This window comes from Microtus ochrogaster, assembly GCF_000317375.1.
Source record: "Microtus ochrogaster isolate Prairie Vole_2 chromosome 14 unlocalized genomic scaffold, MicOch1.0 chr14_random_1, whole genome shotgun sequence".
Lineage (NCBI taxonomy): Eukaryota > Metazoa > Chordata > Mammalia > Rodentia > Cricetidae > Microtus > Microtus ochrogaster.
In genome coordinates, this window is record NW_004949096.1 from 25,849,553 (window position 1) to 25,866,506 (window position 16,954).

The following is a 16,954-nucleotide window of genomic DNA, read 5'->3' on the forward strand; positions in this document are numbered from 1 at the left end:
ATTTATTATGTATACAATTTTCTGTCTGTGTGTATGCCTGAAGGCCAGAAGAGGGCGCTAGACCTCTTTACAGATGGTTGTGAGCCACCATGTGGTTGCTAGGAATCGAACTCTGGTCCTTTGGAAGAGCAGGCAATGCTCTTAACCACTGAGCCATCTCTCCAGCCCCTCTGTATAGAGTTCTAACTGTTCTTGCTGCTTCTGCCTTGTCCCCCTGTAGTCTCCACGTACAGCCATCAAAATGATTCCTTTAAAACATGCCAGATCATCCCTTCTCAAAATCAGTCTATAATTCCATGTTCATCCAGCATTAAAAAAAAAAAACCAAAATCTTTTTAGTATTAAACATAACTCTGCATGCACCAGTCAGACTCCTCGTAGCATCTTTAGCCTTATCTCCTACCATTTTTGCATTTGTTTACTCTGATCATGATGGTTTCCTTGCTGCTTTTTAAGGATTCCAAACAAGTTCCCATTCCCTGCTTTTTGCGTTTGTTCTCTATTCTTAGAATGCATTTCCTCTGGATTCCTTTATAACTAGCTTGCTTGCTCTTTTCCTTTAGGTTCTCTGAACTGTTACATAGTTAAGCCTCTCTATGGCACTCTGTATCCTTTGTGTTTTTCTGTGTCTTTTATATATGTTAAAAAACATATCACATGGCAATTGTTATTCATCCTCTGTCTTATCCCTCTTGTAAAGATATATTAGCAGGGATTTTACAATAGAACTGTGTCCCAAGTGTTTAGAGTGGTGCTTGATATTTTCCTTCTTATATTTCCCTCACAACCTTAATATTGCTGAATACATGATTTTTATTCCAAGGAATGCACACATTGTTTTTACAATATGAAAATGACAGAGCCATTATTAATTTTTTATAAGTATTATCTCATAATTTTTCATCTTGGCACATCAAAATATAATGATTACATTATAGTAAATTATTAAATTACATTTTTAAAAGGCAGATTATAAAATACTTTTATAACAATTCTGTGTTCTATGAATGGTCTATAGGAAATTATTTACAAATAAGGCTTTATAAATGTGAACAAAATAGTTATTATATTTATATAGATTTACTTTGCCAATACTGTCAAGATTAAGTTTATTTTTTAGGTTTATTTTATGTTTATTAGTGTTTGGCCGTCACATACATAGTGTGTATTATGTATGCCTGGTGCTTTCAGAGGTGCTCCACGACGACTGGAGTTAGAGATACGGGCGCTAGGATCCACATCAGTTCCCGCAGAAGCAACAAATACTTTTAAACATTGAGCCAATCTCTTCAGCGCCATTGTCAGGATTTTTGCATTTAGATTCAATCATGAGTCATGAGTAAGATTTATTTATTTACACACACATACACTTCTCATAATGGGATTTTAAAGTTTGGGTATTTATGGGTTTTGAGTTGTAGAATTTTTAGTTTAGTTTTGTTTCCTTCCAAAAGAGTTTAAGATTTGATTTTATTTTTAGCTTTTTTTTTAGAAAAACTTTTAAATTATTTTATTTTTTTTTATTGAGAAAAAAAAATTTCCGCCTCCTCCCAGCCTCCCACTCCTCCCGCCCTCCCCCCAGTCCTCTCCCCCTCCCTCTCGAGTCTGAAGAGCAGTCAGGGTTCTCTGCCCTGTGGAAAGTCCAAAGTCCTCCTCCCTCCATCCTGGTCTAGGAAGGTGAACATCCAAACTGGCTAGGCCCCCACAAAGCCAGAACAAGTAGGATCAAAACCCAGTGCCATTGTCCGCCATATTCAGAGAATCCGGTTTTATCCCCTGCTTTTTCAGTCACAATCCAGCTGGCCTTGGTGAGCTCCCAATAGATCAGCCCCACTGTCTCCGTGGGTGGGTGCACCCCTCGTGGTCCCGACTTCTTTACTCATCTTCTCCCTCCTTCTGTTCCTCATTGGGACTTTTAGAGCTCAGTCCAGTGTTCCAGTGTGGGTCTCTGTCTCTATGGAAATAGAAAATACTATCCTGAGTGAGGTAACCCAGACCCAAAAAGATGAACATGGGATGTACTCACTCATAATTGGTTTCTAGCCACAAATAAAGGTCAGTGAGTCTATATTTTGATATCCTAAAGAAGCTAAATAAGAAGGTGAACCCAAAGAAAAACATATAGGTATCCTCCTGGGTAGGGGAAGTAGACAAGATTGCCAGGCAAAAAATCCGGATCTTAAGGGTGGGGTGGGAGAGGGGTAAGGGGAGATGGGGAGAAAAAAGTGAGAAGGGTAGGATGGGGAGAACTTGGGGCAACGGGAAGCCATCTGGGCTTAATTATAGGGTCAGCTTTGTTAACTGCCATGGGACTATGTTTGTTTCTTTTTTCTTATGCCATTTGTATAAGCCGTATTTCTAGGAACTTATCCATTTCCTAAAATTTCAAATAAATAGAGTAGTCTCTAATGTGGCCAGTATAACATCTGCAGGATCCATAGAGCTGTCCCCTCTTCCTTCTGGACATGAAAAGTTGTCTTCTCTCCTTTCCAATTCCTCACTTACCAGAATTGAATTTATAATCTTTGCAAAAACCCAAGTTTACCGTTGATGATTTTATTCATTAATGAATTTCTCTCATTTTTGTTTTCTTCTCAAACTTTAGTGTGTTGTCTCCTTTCATGAACTAGATTCTGAAACTTCTCACACATTCTTTTTTGTTTTTGTTTTGTTTTTTTGAGATAGGGTTTCTCTGTGAAACAGTCCTGGCTGTCTAGAACTTGCTTTGTAGATCAGGCTTGCCTCAAAGTCAGAGATATGCCTGCCTCTGCCTACTGAGTGCTGTACATTAATATTATGAATTTCTAGTTGGATGTGGTGGTGCATATCTACAATCCTATCAGTTGAGAAGATGATACAAAAAAAAACCCCTCAAGTTGGAGGTCAGCCTGGACATAGCAAGATGTGGTCTCAAGGAACGAAAATTATAAATTTCTCAAAACTTGCTGGGCAGTGGTGGCACACGCCTTTAATCCCAGCACTTGGGAGGCAGAGGCAGGCAGATTTCTGAATTCCAAGATAGCCAGGACTACACAGAAAAACCAACCATTCTGAAAAACCAAACAAAAAGAACCCCTGGGAAGCTTGTATAGATAGGGAAGAGTGTAGCCGCAGAGTAGAGGAACTTGTAGTAACCTGAAGTGGTGATGGAGCTGAAAAGCAGCTCAGACAAGCAGAGAACTGAAACTTCTGTTCATTTGACTGAAGCACCATACGGCAAATGTGAGACTGAACGGAGGTACTGATCAGAGGTTTAAACCGTGTGTTTATTTTAGCGCTGCTGGGACATCGCCCTGGGTCCCCTCAAACAGATTCCTATGAACCTCTTCATAATGTACATGGCAGGCAATACCATCTCCATCTTCCCTACTATGATGGTGTGTATGATGGCCTGGCGACCCATCCAAGCACTGATGGCCATTTCAGCCAGTAAGTATTCATAAAATAACCACCCTTCAATGGGTGCTAAAGATTGAAGGCAAATTCTGTGGTATATTTTTGGCTAGAGGGTGCACAGGGTGGTAATGAGAGTGGTGGCATGAAAAGAAGATGGTGTGTAGTTTTCTGTTTACTTGGAGTGATACTATTTACAATCTTGTGTATGTATGTATAAATAAATTCATAGTTGCTTTCATTCATATTGGGAGACAAAAGGTTTTTGACAATATCTATTATCCTAACAGCTTTCAAGATGCTGGAGAGTTCAAGTCAGAAGTTCCTTCAAGGATTGGTCTATCTCATTGGGAACCTGATGGGTTTGGCATTGGCTGTTTACAAGTGCCAGTCCATGGGACTGTTGCCTACACACGCATCAGACTGGCTAGCCTTTATTGAGCCCCCTGAGGTAAGGTTAATGTTTCAGGCAAATGGGATGTATGGATCATTTAATGGGAGAATTAGAGTTGATGTTGAGAGTTCACTTAATTTTTTTTAAAGCTTTATTTTTACATTATCATGTTTATTGCATGCCTCTGTGTGTGTGTTGTGGGGGTTAGAGAACAATGTGCAGGAATTGGTTTTCTCTTTCTATTATATTGGTTTTGAGAACTGAATTCAGGTTATCAGGCTTGGCAACAAGTGCCTTTACCCTCTGAGCCCTCTAGCTGGCCCAAGAGTTCATTTCTTAAGTAATAAAAAAGTATTAGGAGTTTGGAAGTTAGTGTCGTGTATGGCAGAGTGTGTGATTAAGTAACTGAGTAAGTTATGCATCGTTCACCTCTTTGTTGTTTCTTTTTTTAGAGAATGGAGTTCAGTGGTGGAGGATTACTTTTGTGAACCCAGTAAGCACCCTGTGTCCATGTGTAGAGGCCTCGTTTGCATGGGCCTCTTCTACACTCTGCTTAAGCTCACAGCTCCTTAGTGTGCTCACTTAGAATAATCACGCATGTTGAGAAGAACCAAAAAGTCTGCAGTTCTTTCATGGTGAGAGACAGACTCTACAAGGACAATGTGCAGCGTGTTACAGCAGAAAAGAAACTATAGCGCAACTTGTGACTGAAAATAATGTAGAAAACTTTATTTATGTTCTCAGCACACAGCAAAACAGACAAAACCAGACTATGTAAACAAAAGAACAGCAGCCGCTGAGTAGCAGCATCTCCTTTCAATAAATTAAACGATTGAGAACAATGCTTTAAAAGTTTCTCAAGTTCCCCTTATATCTGTGTTAATATCTCATTTCTATATCGCATAAGCAGAGACAAAGATTCTATATCAGACATTTTTTTGGAAGATGTGAGAAACTTCTCTCCTGGATTCAAATTTTACATGATGAAAAGAAAAATAAACCAGAAAAAAGAGCATGTAAATATGCTTACAGTGTAACTTATTTTAATATCCACAATAAGAAGTTTTTTAACATTTGGGGGACTGAGGATTGATGGGATCCTTGGGGCCACAAGAATAGGATGCGACGGAAGAGGAAGAGCAGTGGCTTCCTCTGCCATGAGGAAACTGGCACTTGTCAAGCAGGCCCTGCAGTTCAAACACCAGCTTTTAAGATTGCTATGGAAGGCTGAGGGCCAGCTGGGGGAGAATGAATGTTACAGCCTGCTTGATAACTCATAGATAAGACACACAAGCTGGGTCTTCTAAGAAGGCAGGAGAAGGTCTTTCTCTTCCCTCTAGAAACATTTGGCCCCTTCCCCTAAGGTGCATTTTCTCTCAAGTTTTCAGTATTGCTTTATTTGCAGTGATTAAAAGAGATAGACATTTTGCAGACAGACAACATAAGCAACACATAGACATGAAATGCTCTAGACAGAGAGGAGTATAAATCTGGCCTAATAACCATTTTTCCATGTAACAGTGATTTTATGCTTTAGGGACTGAAGTAATAGCTATATTAATAGCTACTAATTTTCTTACCCTTTAAAAGATTCTTACACAGCTCTAACCACAGCCTTTCTAAACGTTAACTTTATTCTCTGCCCATATTTGTTTGATAGCTAAAAAGGTGGATCACTTTGGTCAGGGGTAGGTGTTAGGCAGTTCCTGGGCAGGCTGGCTTTTACAGAATGGGTGTTTAATACCTTGGAGCCTAGGGGACTGTATTCAACTATAGAACTGAGTGTTGGAAAGGGAACTGGAGACATTTTTTACCCTCTGCTGGGAGGAGCAGGAAAAGATTTTGCATCCTCTATGTTACCTTGAGTGGCGGGTGGGCAGGGTGTGTGTGTGGGAGGATTAAGAACAAATCACATGACTCAGCTTCTTAGGCCATATTTGAGGGTCTTCTGTCTCGGGATGAATTTTGGGTGTTCCATTCCTCCAGGGTATGGACAGTGGCAAATTTACCATAAGGGGAATTTAAAAGCAGTCATGTATGTAAGCAGGAAGACAGTCTCTTAACTATCTTGTAAAGAATATGAAGGTTTCACATACTTGAAATTACTGCTCAGCCACAAAGACTTCCTATGCTGGTAAGCCGGGTGTTCATGATCGATAAATTAGAAAAATAAGAAGCTGAGCTTACACAAGTATTTCCTTGGCACATTTAGAGATTTCTGGAAACAAAACTGACAGAGCAGATCATTGGCTTAGGGAACCACTTGGTTCAGAGCCAAATTTCTGGAGTCTGAGTGAAGAATAACATTGCAAGGGGGCTAGCTCAGCTTTGGGCATGGAGGCGAGCGCCTCAAGTCTTCACTATGGCTTTGGTGAAGAGGCCACAGATTGATTTCTTGTGAAAGAAAAGCTGCTTATGTCAGGCCAATGCGAACCTGTCTGCCACTTTAGACAGATAATTTTGGCACTGTGTAAAGGGTATGGCTCTCACATGCCCAGTTCCCCTGCTGAACCCCTCTAAAGCCAGGAGCCCCCGGAGGTAACAGTACACACTCCTATTGTCTCTGTCTCTTACTTACAGCTTTTTTTTTTTTAAACCAGTGCCTACTAAGGATAAAAGAAGAGACCCTCTTGGTTAAGCTGCTTAACAACCTCCAATTCTTAAGATAATACATTGTGTGCTTTGTGTTGCAGAGCTAACCATAGACTCTATTTCTGCACGTTTTAATAGTACTCTCTAGAAGCCTGTCTAGCCATTTGAAAACCAGAAAAACATCTTACCTTTCAAAAACCTTTTTCCATAGTAACACTGTCTGCATTACAACCACAGCATGGGTTTTAAAAGAAACACCGTTGAAATATACAGTGGCACAGCACAGACAGTAAAACTTAGTATCTGGGGGATCTGATTTTTGAGTAAAAGTAGAAGCTGCAGCTATTTTTCAGGTTTTGTATATTAGTATCCTAAATTTTCACTTCGTTTGCCGCAGGCTATCTCCAACAATGGTAACGGCCACGCTCATTTTTTGCTAAGGTGAGGCTGACAGGCTGTCACCTCTCTGGTGTCATCATTGAACCGTGTCTTCTGAGACTCATCCTGAATGTTGGATATTAACTTGTTTTTTTTTTTTTTTTTTTGCTTTTAGTTTAGTTTCTAGCATATGTTTTACTAACTCACTACCTTCAGCAGTTTTGGCTTGCCTTCTTCTGCCATAGAAATAGCTTTCAGGACTTGGCCGTTCTGATCGTAAGGGAATATTTGCCTCTGCTGGGATGGCAGATCATGTTGTCCAAGAGCATAGTTGGGGCTCAGCTCCGCAAGAGTGGAGTGGGAGTGGTAGGAAAGAGCTGTCATCTCCATGGGTGATGAGTCTTAGTGAAGGTAAGACCAAGGAGAATCTTCCACAAGCCGATTAGGAGTAAATGGTGATTACTTCACTGCCACCACCCCGGACAAGGAGGACTCGCTCTAATCCCTCGGTGAGTACTTCTAGGAATTCCATGTCTTTAGAAGTTGTCAAGGAAACAGGCAGATGAACAGCACACTATAACCTGGCACCAGAATTCCAAGTTTATTTGATCACAGAGCTGCAAACTCAGCATACTCCTCTTCATAATTATATATTCAGAATTGGAAAAGCCTGAACTTCGGACTCAACATCCATCTGTACATTCACCACCCATTCATTTTAGCAGTGCTATGCATAAAAACAAGGGCCCTGTGCATGCTAGGCAAACACCCTACTATGCAACTGTTTCACCTGCTCTGATTTTAATTTCTGAAATTTGGAAACGGTTTCACTAAATTGCCCAGGCCGGTGTTAATTCTTCATGGCGCCTGGGCAGACCTCTAGTTTTTCCTTACTTTTCTAAGTAGCTGAGATTACAGGCTTGCACCACCAAGCCTGGAATTGGATTTAGTTTTAAATCTTTGAAATAATCCTGGGATCTAGACCTTTGCATGTTTAATACAAGGTGTTCTCATCTGTTTCCTTCCTCCTACCTTCAAGTACTGGGACCTGAACCAAGAGTCCCATGCATGTTAGGCAAACGTTCCACCACTGAATAAGCCCCAGCCCTTATTTGTTATCTGCTAAATGTGATTTAAAACCGGGTAAACAATGAGATGGCTCAGCTATTGAAAGAATTTGTACAAGCCTGACAACTTGAGTTCAATTCTTTGCAATGAGTGGGGAGAACACACAAATACTTTGGAGGTAGACTCTCACTGTGTAACACTAGCTGGCCTGAAACGCAGTGATCTGCCTGCCTCTGCCTCCTGAATGCTGGGATTAAGGGTGCATCACAATGCCTGGCCTAAATAAAAAGTTTTAAGTGGCTGGAGAGATGTCTCAATGGTTAAGAACACTTGATGCTCTTGCAGAGGCCCGGGTATGAGTTCCCAGCATGCATGTGGTGGCCCATGACCATCTGTAACTCAGTTCCAGGAAGTCCAACACCCTCTTCAGACTTCCATGAGCACCAACTAAATGTGCACAAGCATACATGCAGGAAACAGACACATGAAAGTAGGGCTTAAAGTAGGGGCAGGTAAAAGTGTCCAAGCCTGATGAGCTGAGTCTGATTCTCAAAGGGTGCCTTCTGACTTTACATGTTACGGAGCATGCATATTCATGTGCCTGTACACGTGTATGCACACGAACTGAAAACTAGAACTGACAGTATGGTTTTTCTTTTGACAAAAATGCCAAAATGTAAGAAAAGGGCTAAAAAAAATACCAGCTCAAAAGATCTCTAGTGATCCCACAGAATTTTAAGTGGAGCTGCGTGAGTCAGATTTTCATACCATTTTTTCCATTAATGAACCATCCCCCCTTTCCTCAATGGTGCAGATAGGAATGGACCAGTCTCATTGCAGGGCTAGAGGGTTCCCAGAAACATAACCCTGGATGAAGAAGAAGCCTTAGGCCATTTCCTTAGTTAGGAAGTTCTATCTCCAATGTTTCTCCCCTAACTCCATCCAGAAGACGGCTTTGCAGAGGATCCTGAAAGGAGAATGGATGTGGGTTCTGCCTCTAGGTTTATTGCTGAAAATTAAGAGTCTTGGGATTCAGAGAGTACATAGTAACTCCCTGCCCCAGCTGCCTGAGAGGAAATCAGTTAATCTCACAACTTTGGGAGCATCCCTACCTATAGCATTTAGCTCTTCCTCAGAGGGAAAGTAGGGAACAGACTGACTTTAACCATTGCCTTGTCTCATAACAACTAAGGTTTCTTTCCTATTGGCACCTTCACAGGAAGGATACAGTTTTCATCACCTTCAGGGTTCCGGGGTGGTCCTGGCATATTCAGCAAAACCAGTTTGGCTTCATGGGACTTGTTAACTATGACTTCATTGAGCTTCACTGCTGTGTGCATACGTCTCACATTGGACTGGTCCCTGGTGGGGAAGAAGTGAGAGAGCTAAGGCAAGAAGTTATAAGTGCTCTTTGTTTGGATGCCAGAACCTTTTCACTTGACTACATAATGTCATAATGTGTGTGTGTGTGTGTGTGTGTGTGTGTGTGTGTGTGTGTATAGGGCAGCTTTTTGGGAGTTGGTTTTCCTTCCACCAACTTCTGGGAGATCAGTCCTGGTGCTCATGATCAGGTCCTAAGTTTTGGCAACAAGCCATTATTTTGCTGGCCTGGTTTTCTCATTCTGCTTTCTTGTTTTGTTTTTTTTTAAAAAAATATTTATTTATTTATTTATTATGTATACAATATTCTGTCTGTGTGTATGTCTGCAGGCCAGAAGAGGGCACCAGACCTCATTACAGATGGCTGTGAGCCACCATGTGGTTGCCGGGAATTGAACTCAGGACCTTTGGAAGAGCAGGCAATGCTCTTAACCACTGAGCCATCTCTCCAGCCCCTGCTTTCTTATTTTTTAATAATAGACAAATAATACAGAAATAAGCAATGTGGAGGAGAAAAGGATGGTTAGCTTGTACAGGTAAAGGCACATGTACCACTGCATAGAATACTGTATTGTTACAGGATAAGCTTGTGAGTGTTAACACTTACGGACGCATATTAAGTAGATCCTGGAATCCTTCTATTGACTTGACCTTTTGCCCCCGGGTTGCCATGTACTTATCCTTGGTCCACGTCATGTGTACCTTCTCCTGGTAAGTTTCTGTCTCTTCATCCTCATCAGAACCAATGCTAGTTAAGCGTAGCATTGAGTTTCGATCTTTCACCAGCTGTGCCTAGGAAAGGTCAAACAGTTATTCTCCCTGTTCTTATGCTTTAACTGTTTTGAAAGGACCATAGGCTATACTGGAATAACTGAAAAAATGAGAAGAAAAGATTTGTCTTCTGATATCACTGTCAGACCTCACAGACCAGGCCAGGTCAATTCAGCAAGCTCTTTCTTACCTCTCTGTCTCGTTCTGTTTTAGACAGTCGCATGTGCCGGAGCATCTGGGACCTCTGCTCCATCATGAGGGTGCGCTCATATGTATAGGCTGATATGTCACTGTCATGCTGCCACAGACAGCACACAAAGCAGGCACAAAGAAAAAGGAGGGTTAGCCAGTATTCGTATTTCTACACATTGACCTAATTCAGAAAAACTGTCATCGCATCAACCTTTCACTCCTGTTTTGTTCAGTCTTGAGTTATGATTTCAGGGATGGAGATTAAATACAGTCACTGAGTATTTTCCATGATTTGATCATATTTGTGGCCTTGAAACAAAATACTGCACCTTGTATTTTCCATACAAAGCTAGTGTGATTTTTAACATGAATTAAATATTAATAAATATATTAAGCAGCTAAGAATTTGAAATATACGATCAAACATCAATATATAATGTATGTATGTATGTATGTATGTATGTATGTATGTATGTATGTATGAGCTGTGTAATAAATGACAAAACAAAGAAAAAGTAACCCCAGGGGCAGGAAGATGACTCAGTGGATAAAGACATTTGCTGCCAAGTCTGACGCCATGAATTTGGGTCCAGAGACTCACATGATATAAGCAAAGTAGTGAACCCTGTAAGCTGTCCTCTCTCTCTCTCTCTCTCTCTCTCTCTCTCTCTCTCTCTCTCTCTCTCACACACACACACACACACACACACACACACACACACACACAGACAGTAATAAAAATATAGATAATTTAAAATGAAAGCAAATAAAAAAAACTTCCCAAACATTTATACATCCTACTTACTTAGGTCAATAAATTAGGATTTTTTTTTTTAGGACTAGGGGGTTAAACCACACATTTATAGCTGATTAATATCCCAGACTAGATTCTAGAAGAGAGCTGGGGTTGAGGGAGTGGTGTTCTCCTCTATTTCAAGTTCCACTTCCTCACCATCTCCACCACTTCCACTTCTGCCTCAATGCGCAGATGGTACAGGAAGGTGGCCAGATCTTTCTTCATCTGGATACTGTTGTCTTCGAGTTGGGCCACTGTGAAGATCCTTATGCTGCATTTTCTCCATACCTGATGAAATTCCATGTGTACATGGGAAATTAGGTGCATGAAGGGGAAAAAGTGATTCCCTAAAATGAGACATTTGTGCCTAGGATGAGCTTGCTGTAGTATCAAGTATTTGTTCCTTGCTTCCTGCTTGATTCATTTTTGTAGTGGTGTAAAATGATGTGAGTTGCCTCTCTGTATGCAGTGAATATGTTTTGTTACTATTGGTTAATAAAGAAGCTGATATGGCCAATAGCCAGTCAGAATAGAGCCAGGTGAGAAATCCAAGCAAAGATAAAGGGAGAAAGAAGGTGGAGTCAGAGAGACACCAGCAGCTCCCGAAGGAGTACAATGCCAGAGCATTACTGTTAAGCCACGGGGCATGTGGCGATATACAGATTATTAGAAATGGGTTAATTTATATGTAGAGCTAGTCAGTAAGAAGCCTGAGTCATTAGTCAAACAGTTATATTAAGTCTCAGAATGGTTATTCTGGAACTTGTGGGCTGGAGGTTTGAGTAAGCAACACATTAAATACAATCTAAGTTAACACAATAGCTCAGGCTGGCCTTGAACTTTGATCCTCCCACCTTGGCCTCCTGAGTGGTGGGATCTACCAGCATCCTTCATTATTGCTGACTCTAAGTTCTTAATTCTGTTACAAGAAAAAATTTGCTCATGTAGTATTGTGAAATTGATGTTTGTCCCTGACTCTTGGAATTTGTAAAATCCTTGGAAGGACAAGGGACTGAGGATTGGGTTGACCACCAGTGGCGAATGGTTTTAGGCAGAAGCATGAGTAGAACAGTACTTTCAGTGTGCATCCTCAGGATGCAGGAAGGCAGTGTGTAAGACTATCAATCTGTGGGATAGAATGCTACCTCCAGATAATAAAGACAGAATTGATTCAGCAACACCAAGTTGCTGCCTACTGCGGGAACAGCTGCTGGTTTCATATGGGGAGGGTAAAACACACCTTCATAACCCCATCCAAGATCCACCGAGAGTGCTTTATTCAGACAGCATAACAATGACACCATACAAACATATCGGAGAATGAGTATATATGGGTATGTCAGGCACAACATGTACATACTTACCCCTGAAACTGATGTGTTTCTGTTGCTTTTGTTTGTTTGTTTCAAACACTCATATGGAATTTTAGTAAACTTGTTGGAGTCCACTTAAGGTGGATTGGTAACATACAACAACAACAGCAACAAAATAAAATAAGGTTAAAAAAACCCTAAACCCACTCTACTTCTAATAATTTTGAAGCTGGGATTATGGGACAGCCCAGAATAAGCCCCAACTCTTCAGATTTTAAGTGCCACCACTACTCAGTTAAATAACAATAATGCATGTAGTGAGCCAGGACAGCAAGAGAAATGCTTTGAAAGAGTGTCCAGAGTACCTTGTGCTGTTTCAGTAGGAAGGGTAGCAGCATGAGCATGCCCCCATCATGCACAATCCACCACACATCAATGTTGCCCTCAGAAAATGGCTCCACATTGCTGGGAAAGAAGGAGACATTTTTAGCCACCAGCAGGGCTAGATGGGCAGCAGTTGTCACTCGAACTGTGCCTATGGAGAGAAGAGAGGATATTTATATATCCGTACACAAACAAGAACTGCTGCACTTTCTTTGCTAACCACCATCTCAGGACAGGAAGGTAATGCTGACTGACATTTCTTGGAATAATGTGTCCTACTGACACCACACATCACACTTTACGAAGAGACAGAGGTCACTGGGGGATGTTTAGAGCGCTAGTAATGAATGGAGAAACATGGTTTAGGAAACTAGAGATACTACATATTTAAAGTATGAATCTGGGAGAGTCTGATGAAAGACAATCTTTACAGTTCTTGTGAGGACATCAAAATGAAAATGACAAATGAATATGACAATAGATGAGACTTGACATAGATAAATAATTTGTGAGCATAAACGTAAAGTTGGACAGGGCAGGTAACAGGTTATTAGGAGTTTTTAAGTGGCCTCCTAACAGCATGTTTCAACACAGCACAGTCTCTACTTTATAAGAGTTAGGGTGACAGATTTAACTTGATCCCTTTCTGGGCCCTCAGGTCAGTACAGGAAACAGTTTTGTACCAATGAAAGTCTTCCAAGCGCGAGCATCTTCACTCTGACGCCAGCCATTGGGCCAGCCCATCACCACTGTGTTGTGCTTCATGCCTCCAAGGCCACAGGACTGGATGAGGTGTGAAATACCCTCTTTCAGCTTGGCAGCCACCACCAGCTGGCAGAATCCTTTTACCTTTTCTGCCTCCATTAGGTGCTTAATGGTCTGAAAAACATACAAAACTTCAACTGTGTTGTCTGGTTTCTGTCCTACACAACTGCTTTGCCCTGAACCTTTTAACTCATCATTCCTTCTCGTTATTGTATTCCCATCTTTCTCTAAATTCAATGTAATATTGTAATATAATAGATGTAATAACATAATGTAATATAATAGAAAAGTCAAAAAACTTCAATGTGCTCCACTGAAGTGTCATCTTTGTTTTTGTTTTGCTTCATTTGTTTTACTTTAGAAGTGCTTACTGCCTATATGCGTATCTGTAGCTGGTGGTCCATATGTAGCTCCTCTTCCCTTTCCTCTATTCTGCTTGCTTCCTTTTCAGGTGAAGCACTGAGCACAAGGCTGTCCAAAAAGTAGTGGACATAGTTTCTTGATTGACAAGGCAAATTCACTAGTGTCAACACCATAATCTTGTTAATCCCAGGCATTCCTTAATCTTTCAGGAAACCTAGGCATCCTAATAACCTAATAATCTGATGATCCCTGAAGTTCACTTGAGAATTTTCTCAGGTAAGGTTTCCCTCTTCCCCTTCTCTTTTTCGTATATTCATTCTGACATTTGAATAGTGACTGAGTACACCTGCATTTAATTTATTATGCTGCATTTAGTCAGGTTAACTTAGAGGCGGTATCACATGCCTATTTATCCTTACCCAACTCCTCTGTTGGAAAGGGAATGGGAATAATGATGTACAAAATAGATATTATTTTCTCAAAGACACAAGTTAAGTTAGTGGTTATCTAGGGTAAAGATATTGATTTGCAGCCATATGCTTTTTAAAAATTAACTTTTGTCATCTGGATTAATATTTCCCAGAATTTCTAATTAAAAAAAGGATTAATTTTAAAAATTAATTGTGTGTGTACATGCTGGGAACCAAACTCAAGTTCTCTGTGAGCACGTATGTACTCTGAACTATGCTGCCATCAGATTCAGGGACATTATCATAGTCGAACATAAATTCTCACATGATTTCTCTTCCTTTCAGATCAGCGTTTGGAGTCTAACTGAAAATGATGTTTATTGATAATCTCACGGGAAATGCTTTAAATGGGGAGAGTAGACATCTACTCTGGCTCCTTCTGTCTCGGGATTACGACTGTTCAAAAGGCAGCACTGAGTTGGAAGCCTAGGTCACACAGAAAAAAGTATCTCTTAGAAACCTGAGGGCTTCCTTCTAATCTGAACTTAGCTTACAGGTGTCACATAAAGTTGATAAGTCTTTTAAAAATATTACTAAACCTTATGTTCAAAGTTGGTCAACACTTATGCAAAAACATTCTTTTAAACTGATTTTTTTTTTTTACATCTGCTGTACCATTCAAATGCTTTATGTCCTCCATGATTTCCTCAGCAATCTCTTTTCAAGGGTACATATAGAAAAGCTTTTGGTTTTGGTTTTATGAAACAGGATCCTGGCGCTCACTCTGAAGACCAGGTTGGCCTTGAACTTACAAAGATCCACCTGCCTCTGCATCCCTAAGTGCTGGGATTTTAAAGGCATGCACTACCATGCCAGGCTCAGAAACATATTTTTAAATAATTAGGAATAAAAGCATTTTCCAGCTTTTATTATATGCTAACATAAAAGGTTTATCATTTGGGGACAGAACCTCACCCTTCTCTGTGAACAGTGCTGGCCTTCTTGTAGGCCATTAAAGCACAAAGCACTTGAGGAATGCAGGTCGGTGGACTACATTCCTTACCTGCTCTGCAGCCAGAGCTTCCCCATAGTTCTCCAGGAAGTTCCCCACGATGACAGAGCCCACAATAGTGAGTCCCTTTCCTGCCTTGAGCTGGGAGGCAAAGGTGAGGAGGCGAGGGTGCTTGACGTGTAAGTCTTCATCCAGCTTCAGCAATACAAGCAGCTGAGGCCTGTGCAGAGGTGAGGAGGCAGACACTTAGGTGTGGGAGACATGGCAACTTCATCCCTTCTTTCAGGAGGTCTTTACAAAACATTTGACTTGATAGAAGGATGGAATAAGAGGAATGGTAAATGATGGTTCTGAGTTATTTCAAATGTTCTCAGTATTGTCTAAAATTGACCAGTCTTCAAAGAATAACAACATACAATAAATGCATACAATAAGTAAGGCAGCCATATTTTCGGATAGTTCAAAACTGGAAACCAGTTCCTTTGAGCCACACAGTCTTAATCTGGTCATCAAGAGAGCACTGTTGTGTGCTTTAGCTGTGTGCAAACACCACTAAGGTCTGCTGATCGCTTTACCTCCAGTTCTTAGTATGAGGAGGTCCTTCCTCCAGGCGGAGCAAAGCAAAGCGAGCGGCACTGAGGGACAGCCCACGGATGCCATCGCCCCATTCCTTCTCAGCCCTGGGGAGGGGAGAAGAGAAGCAGTCCGTTTATACTGCACTGAGAAGAAATTCAAAGGAATAAAACCCAGGCTTTTCCGAACCTCACAGTAAAACACGTACAAGGTAGAAGACTAAGACTCATGGTGTACTTTGTCTACTGTCCCTTATCAGCATGAGGACCCCCTACGAGGCTGACCATCCCAAACCACAGATGGTCCACAACACCATGTATCTATTCAAAGGCAACTATGTGGAATATAAATTCAGATTAAGAAATTACTTGTAATTGTGATTTTGAAAATAATGGAAAGTCCAAAGTAATCTGCTGAGTCAGGATATAATTTATTCCCATGTTTGGAGGTTGTCTGGGGTTTTGGTTGCTGGGATGCTATTCAGGATTAATTGCATTTCAGACTATCCCTTGCTTGAAAAGTTTAGCTAAGATGTTTACATTTGTTCTGTACTTTTAAAAGTTTATTTATGTGTACACATCTTTGTATAGAAATGCTCATGAATGTTCAGGTGTCTCTGGAGGCCAAATCAGTGTTGAATCCTCTGGGGCTGGACTAGCAGGTGGTTGTGAGCTGCCTGGGGAGTTCTTGAAACCAAACTCTCTTAACCACTGAGCCATCAATATCTCAGGCTCTGCATCACTTTTTTTTTTCTTTTTGTTTTTTGTTGAGAGAGAATCTTGATATGCAGCTCAGGTTGGCTTTCAGTTTTCAATCTTCCTGCCTCAGCTTCCTGAGTACCGTGACTACAGATGTGTGCCACCATGCACTGACAAACCCATTATTCTTGACCTTCTCAGCAGTGAGCAAGGTAAAATTTATACTTACCCTTGGTACTCAATGTACTTGTAGATCATGCCAGCAATTACCATAGCTACAATGGCATAATACCAGGAAGAAATGAACATCAGAGCTAGACAGATACTCATTCCCATGAAAGAGAGGGCCCTAGAAAATGAAAACAAAAATAGAGATCAACAAGTATCTTTCTAAGTAGCAAAAAAAGATAACAGTTCTAGGAAATGCTTCCTGTACTGCGGTGGGGATTGGAATTTTTTTTTTTTTTTTTTT

The 16,954-nt window shown here is 40.8% G+C and overlaps 2 protein-coding genes across 7 annotated transcripts in view; one reads left to right on the forward strand and one right to left on the reverse strand.

Annotated features, from left to right (window-relative positions):
• Nucleotides 1–4,803, forward strand: part of Emc4 (ER membrane protein complex subunit 4) — a 7,047-nt gene extending 2,244 nt beyond the window's left edge. For all 3 annotated transcript variants that reach the window (XM_005364231.3, XM_026787758.1, XM_026787759.1), the window contains 3 exons: nt 3,276–3,429; nt 3,684–3,844; nt 4,240–4,803. In XM_005364231.3, the coding sequence (XP_005364288.1) occupies nt 3,276–3,429; nt 3,684–3,844; nt 4,240–4,275 (351 nt within the window). In that variant the 3' untranslated portion in view covers nt 4,276–4,803. The remainder of the gene's footprint in view (nt 1–3,275; nt 3,430–3,683; nt 3,845–4,239) is intronic.
• A 2,122-nt stretch (nt 4,804–6,925) lies between these two features.
• The window catches only part of Slc12a6 (solute carrier family 12 member 6), a 92,464-nt gene continuing 82,435 nt past the window's right edge, over nt 6,926–16,954 (reverse strand). For 3 of the 4 annotated variants that reach the window (XM_005364232.3, XM_005364233.3, XM_005364234.3), the window contains 10 exons: nt 16,712–16,831; nt 15,787–15,891; nt 15,263–15,431; nt 13,345–13,540; nt 12,643–12,812; nt 11,121–11,252; nt 10,167–10,274; nt 9,813–9,997; nt 9,054–9,187; nt 6,974–7,291 (listed from right to left, as the gene is read on the reverse strand). In XM_005364232.3, the coding sequence (XP_005364289.1) occupies nt 7,200–7,291; nt 9,054–9,187; nt 9,813–9,997; nt 10,167–10,274; nt 11,121–11,252; nt 12,643–12,812; nt 13,345–13,540; nt 15,263–15,431; nt 15,787–15,891; nt 16,712–16,831 (1,411 nt within the window). In that variant the 3' untranslated portion in view covers nt 6,974–7,199. Of the gene's footprint in view, nt 7,292–9,053; nt 9,188–9,812; nt 9,998–10,166; nt 10,275–11,120; nt 11,253–12,642; nt 12,813–13,344; nt 13,541–15,262; nt 15,432–15,786; nt 15,892–16,711; nt 16,832–16,954 lie in introns of all 4 variants that reach the window. The other variant, XM_013352636.2, reaches the window with a different exon arrangement.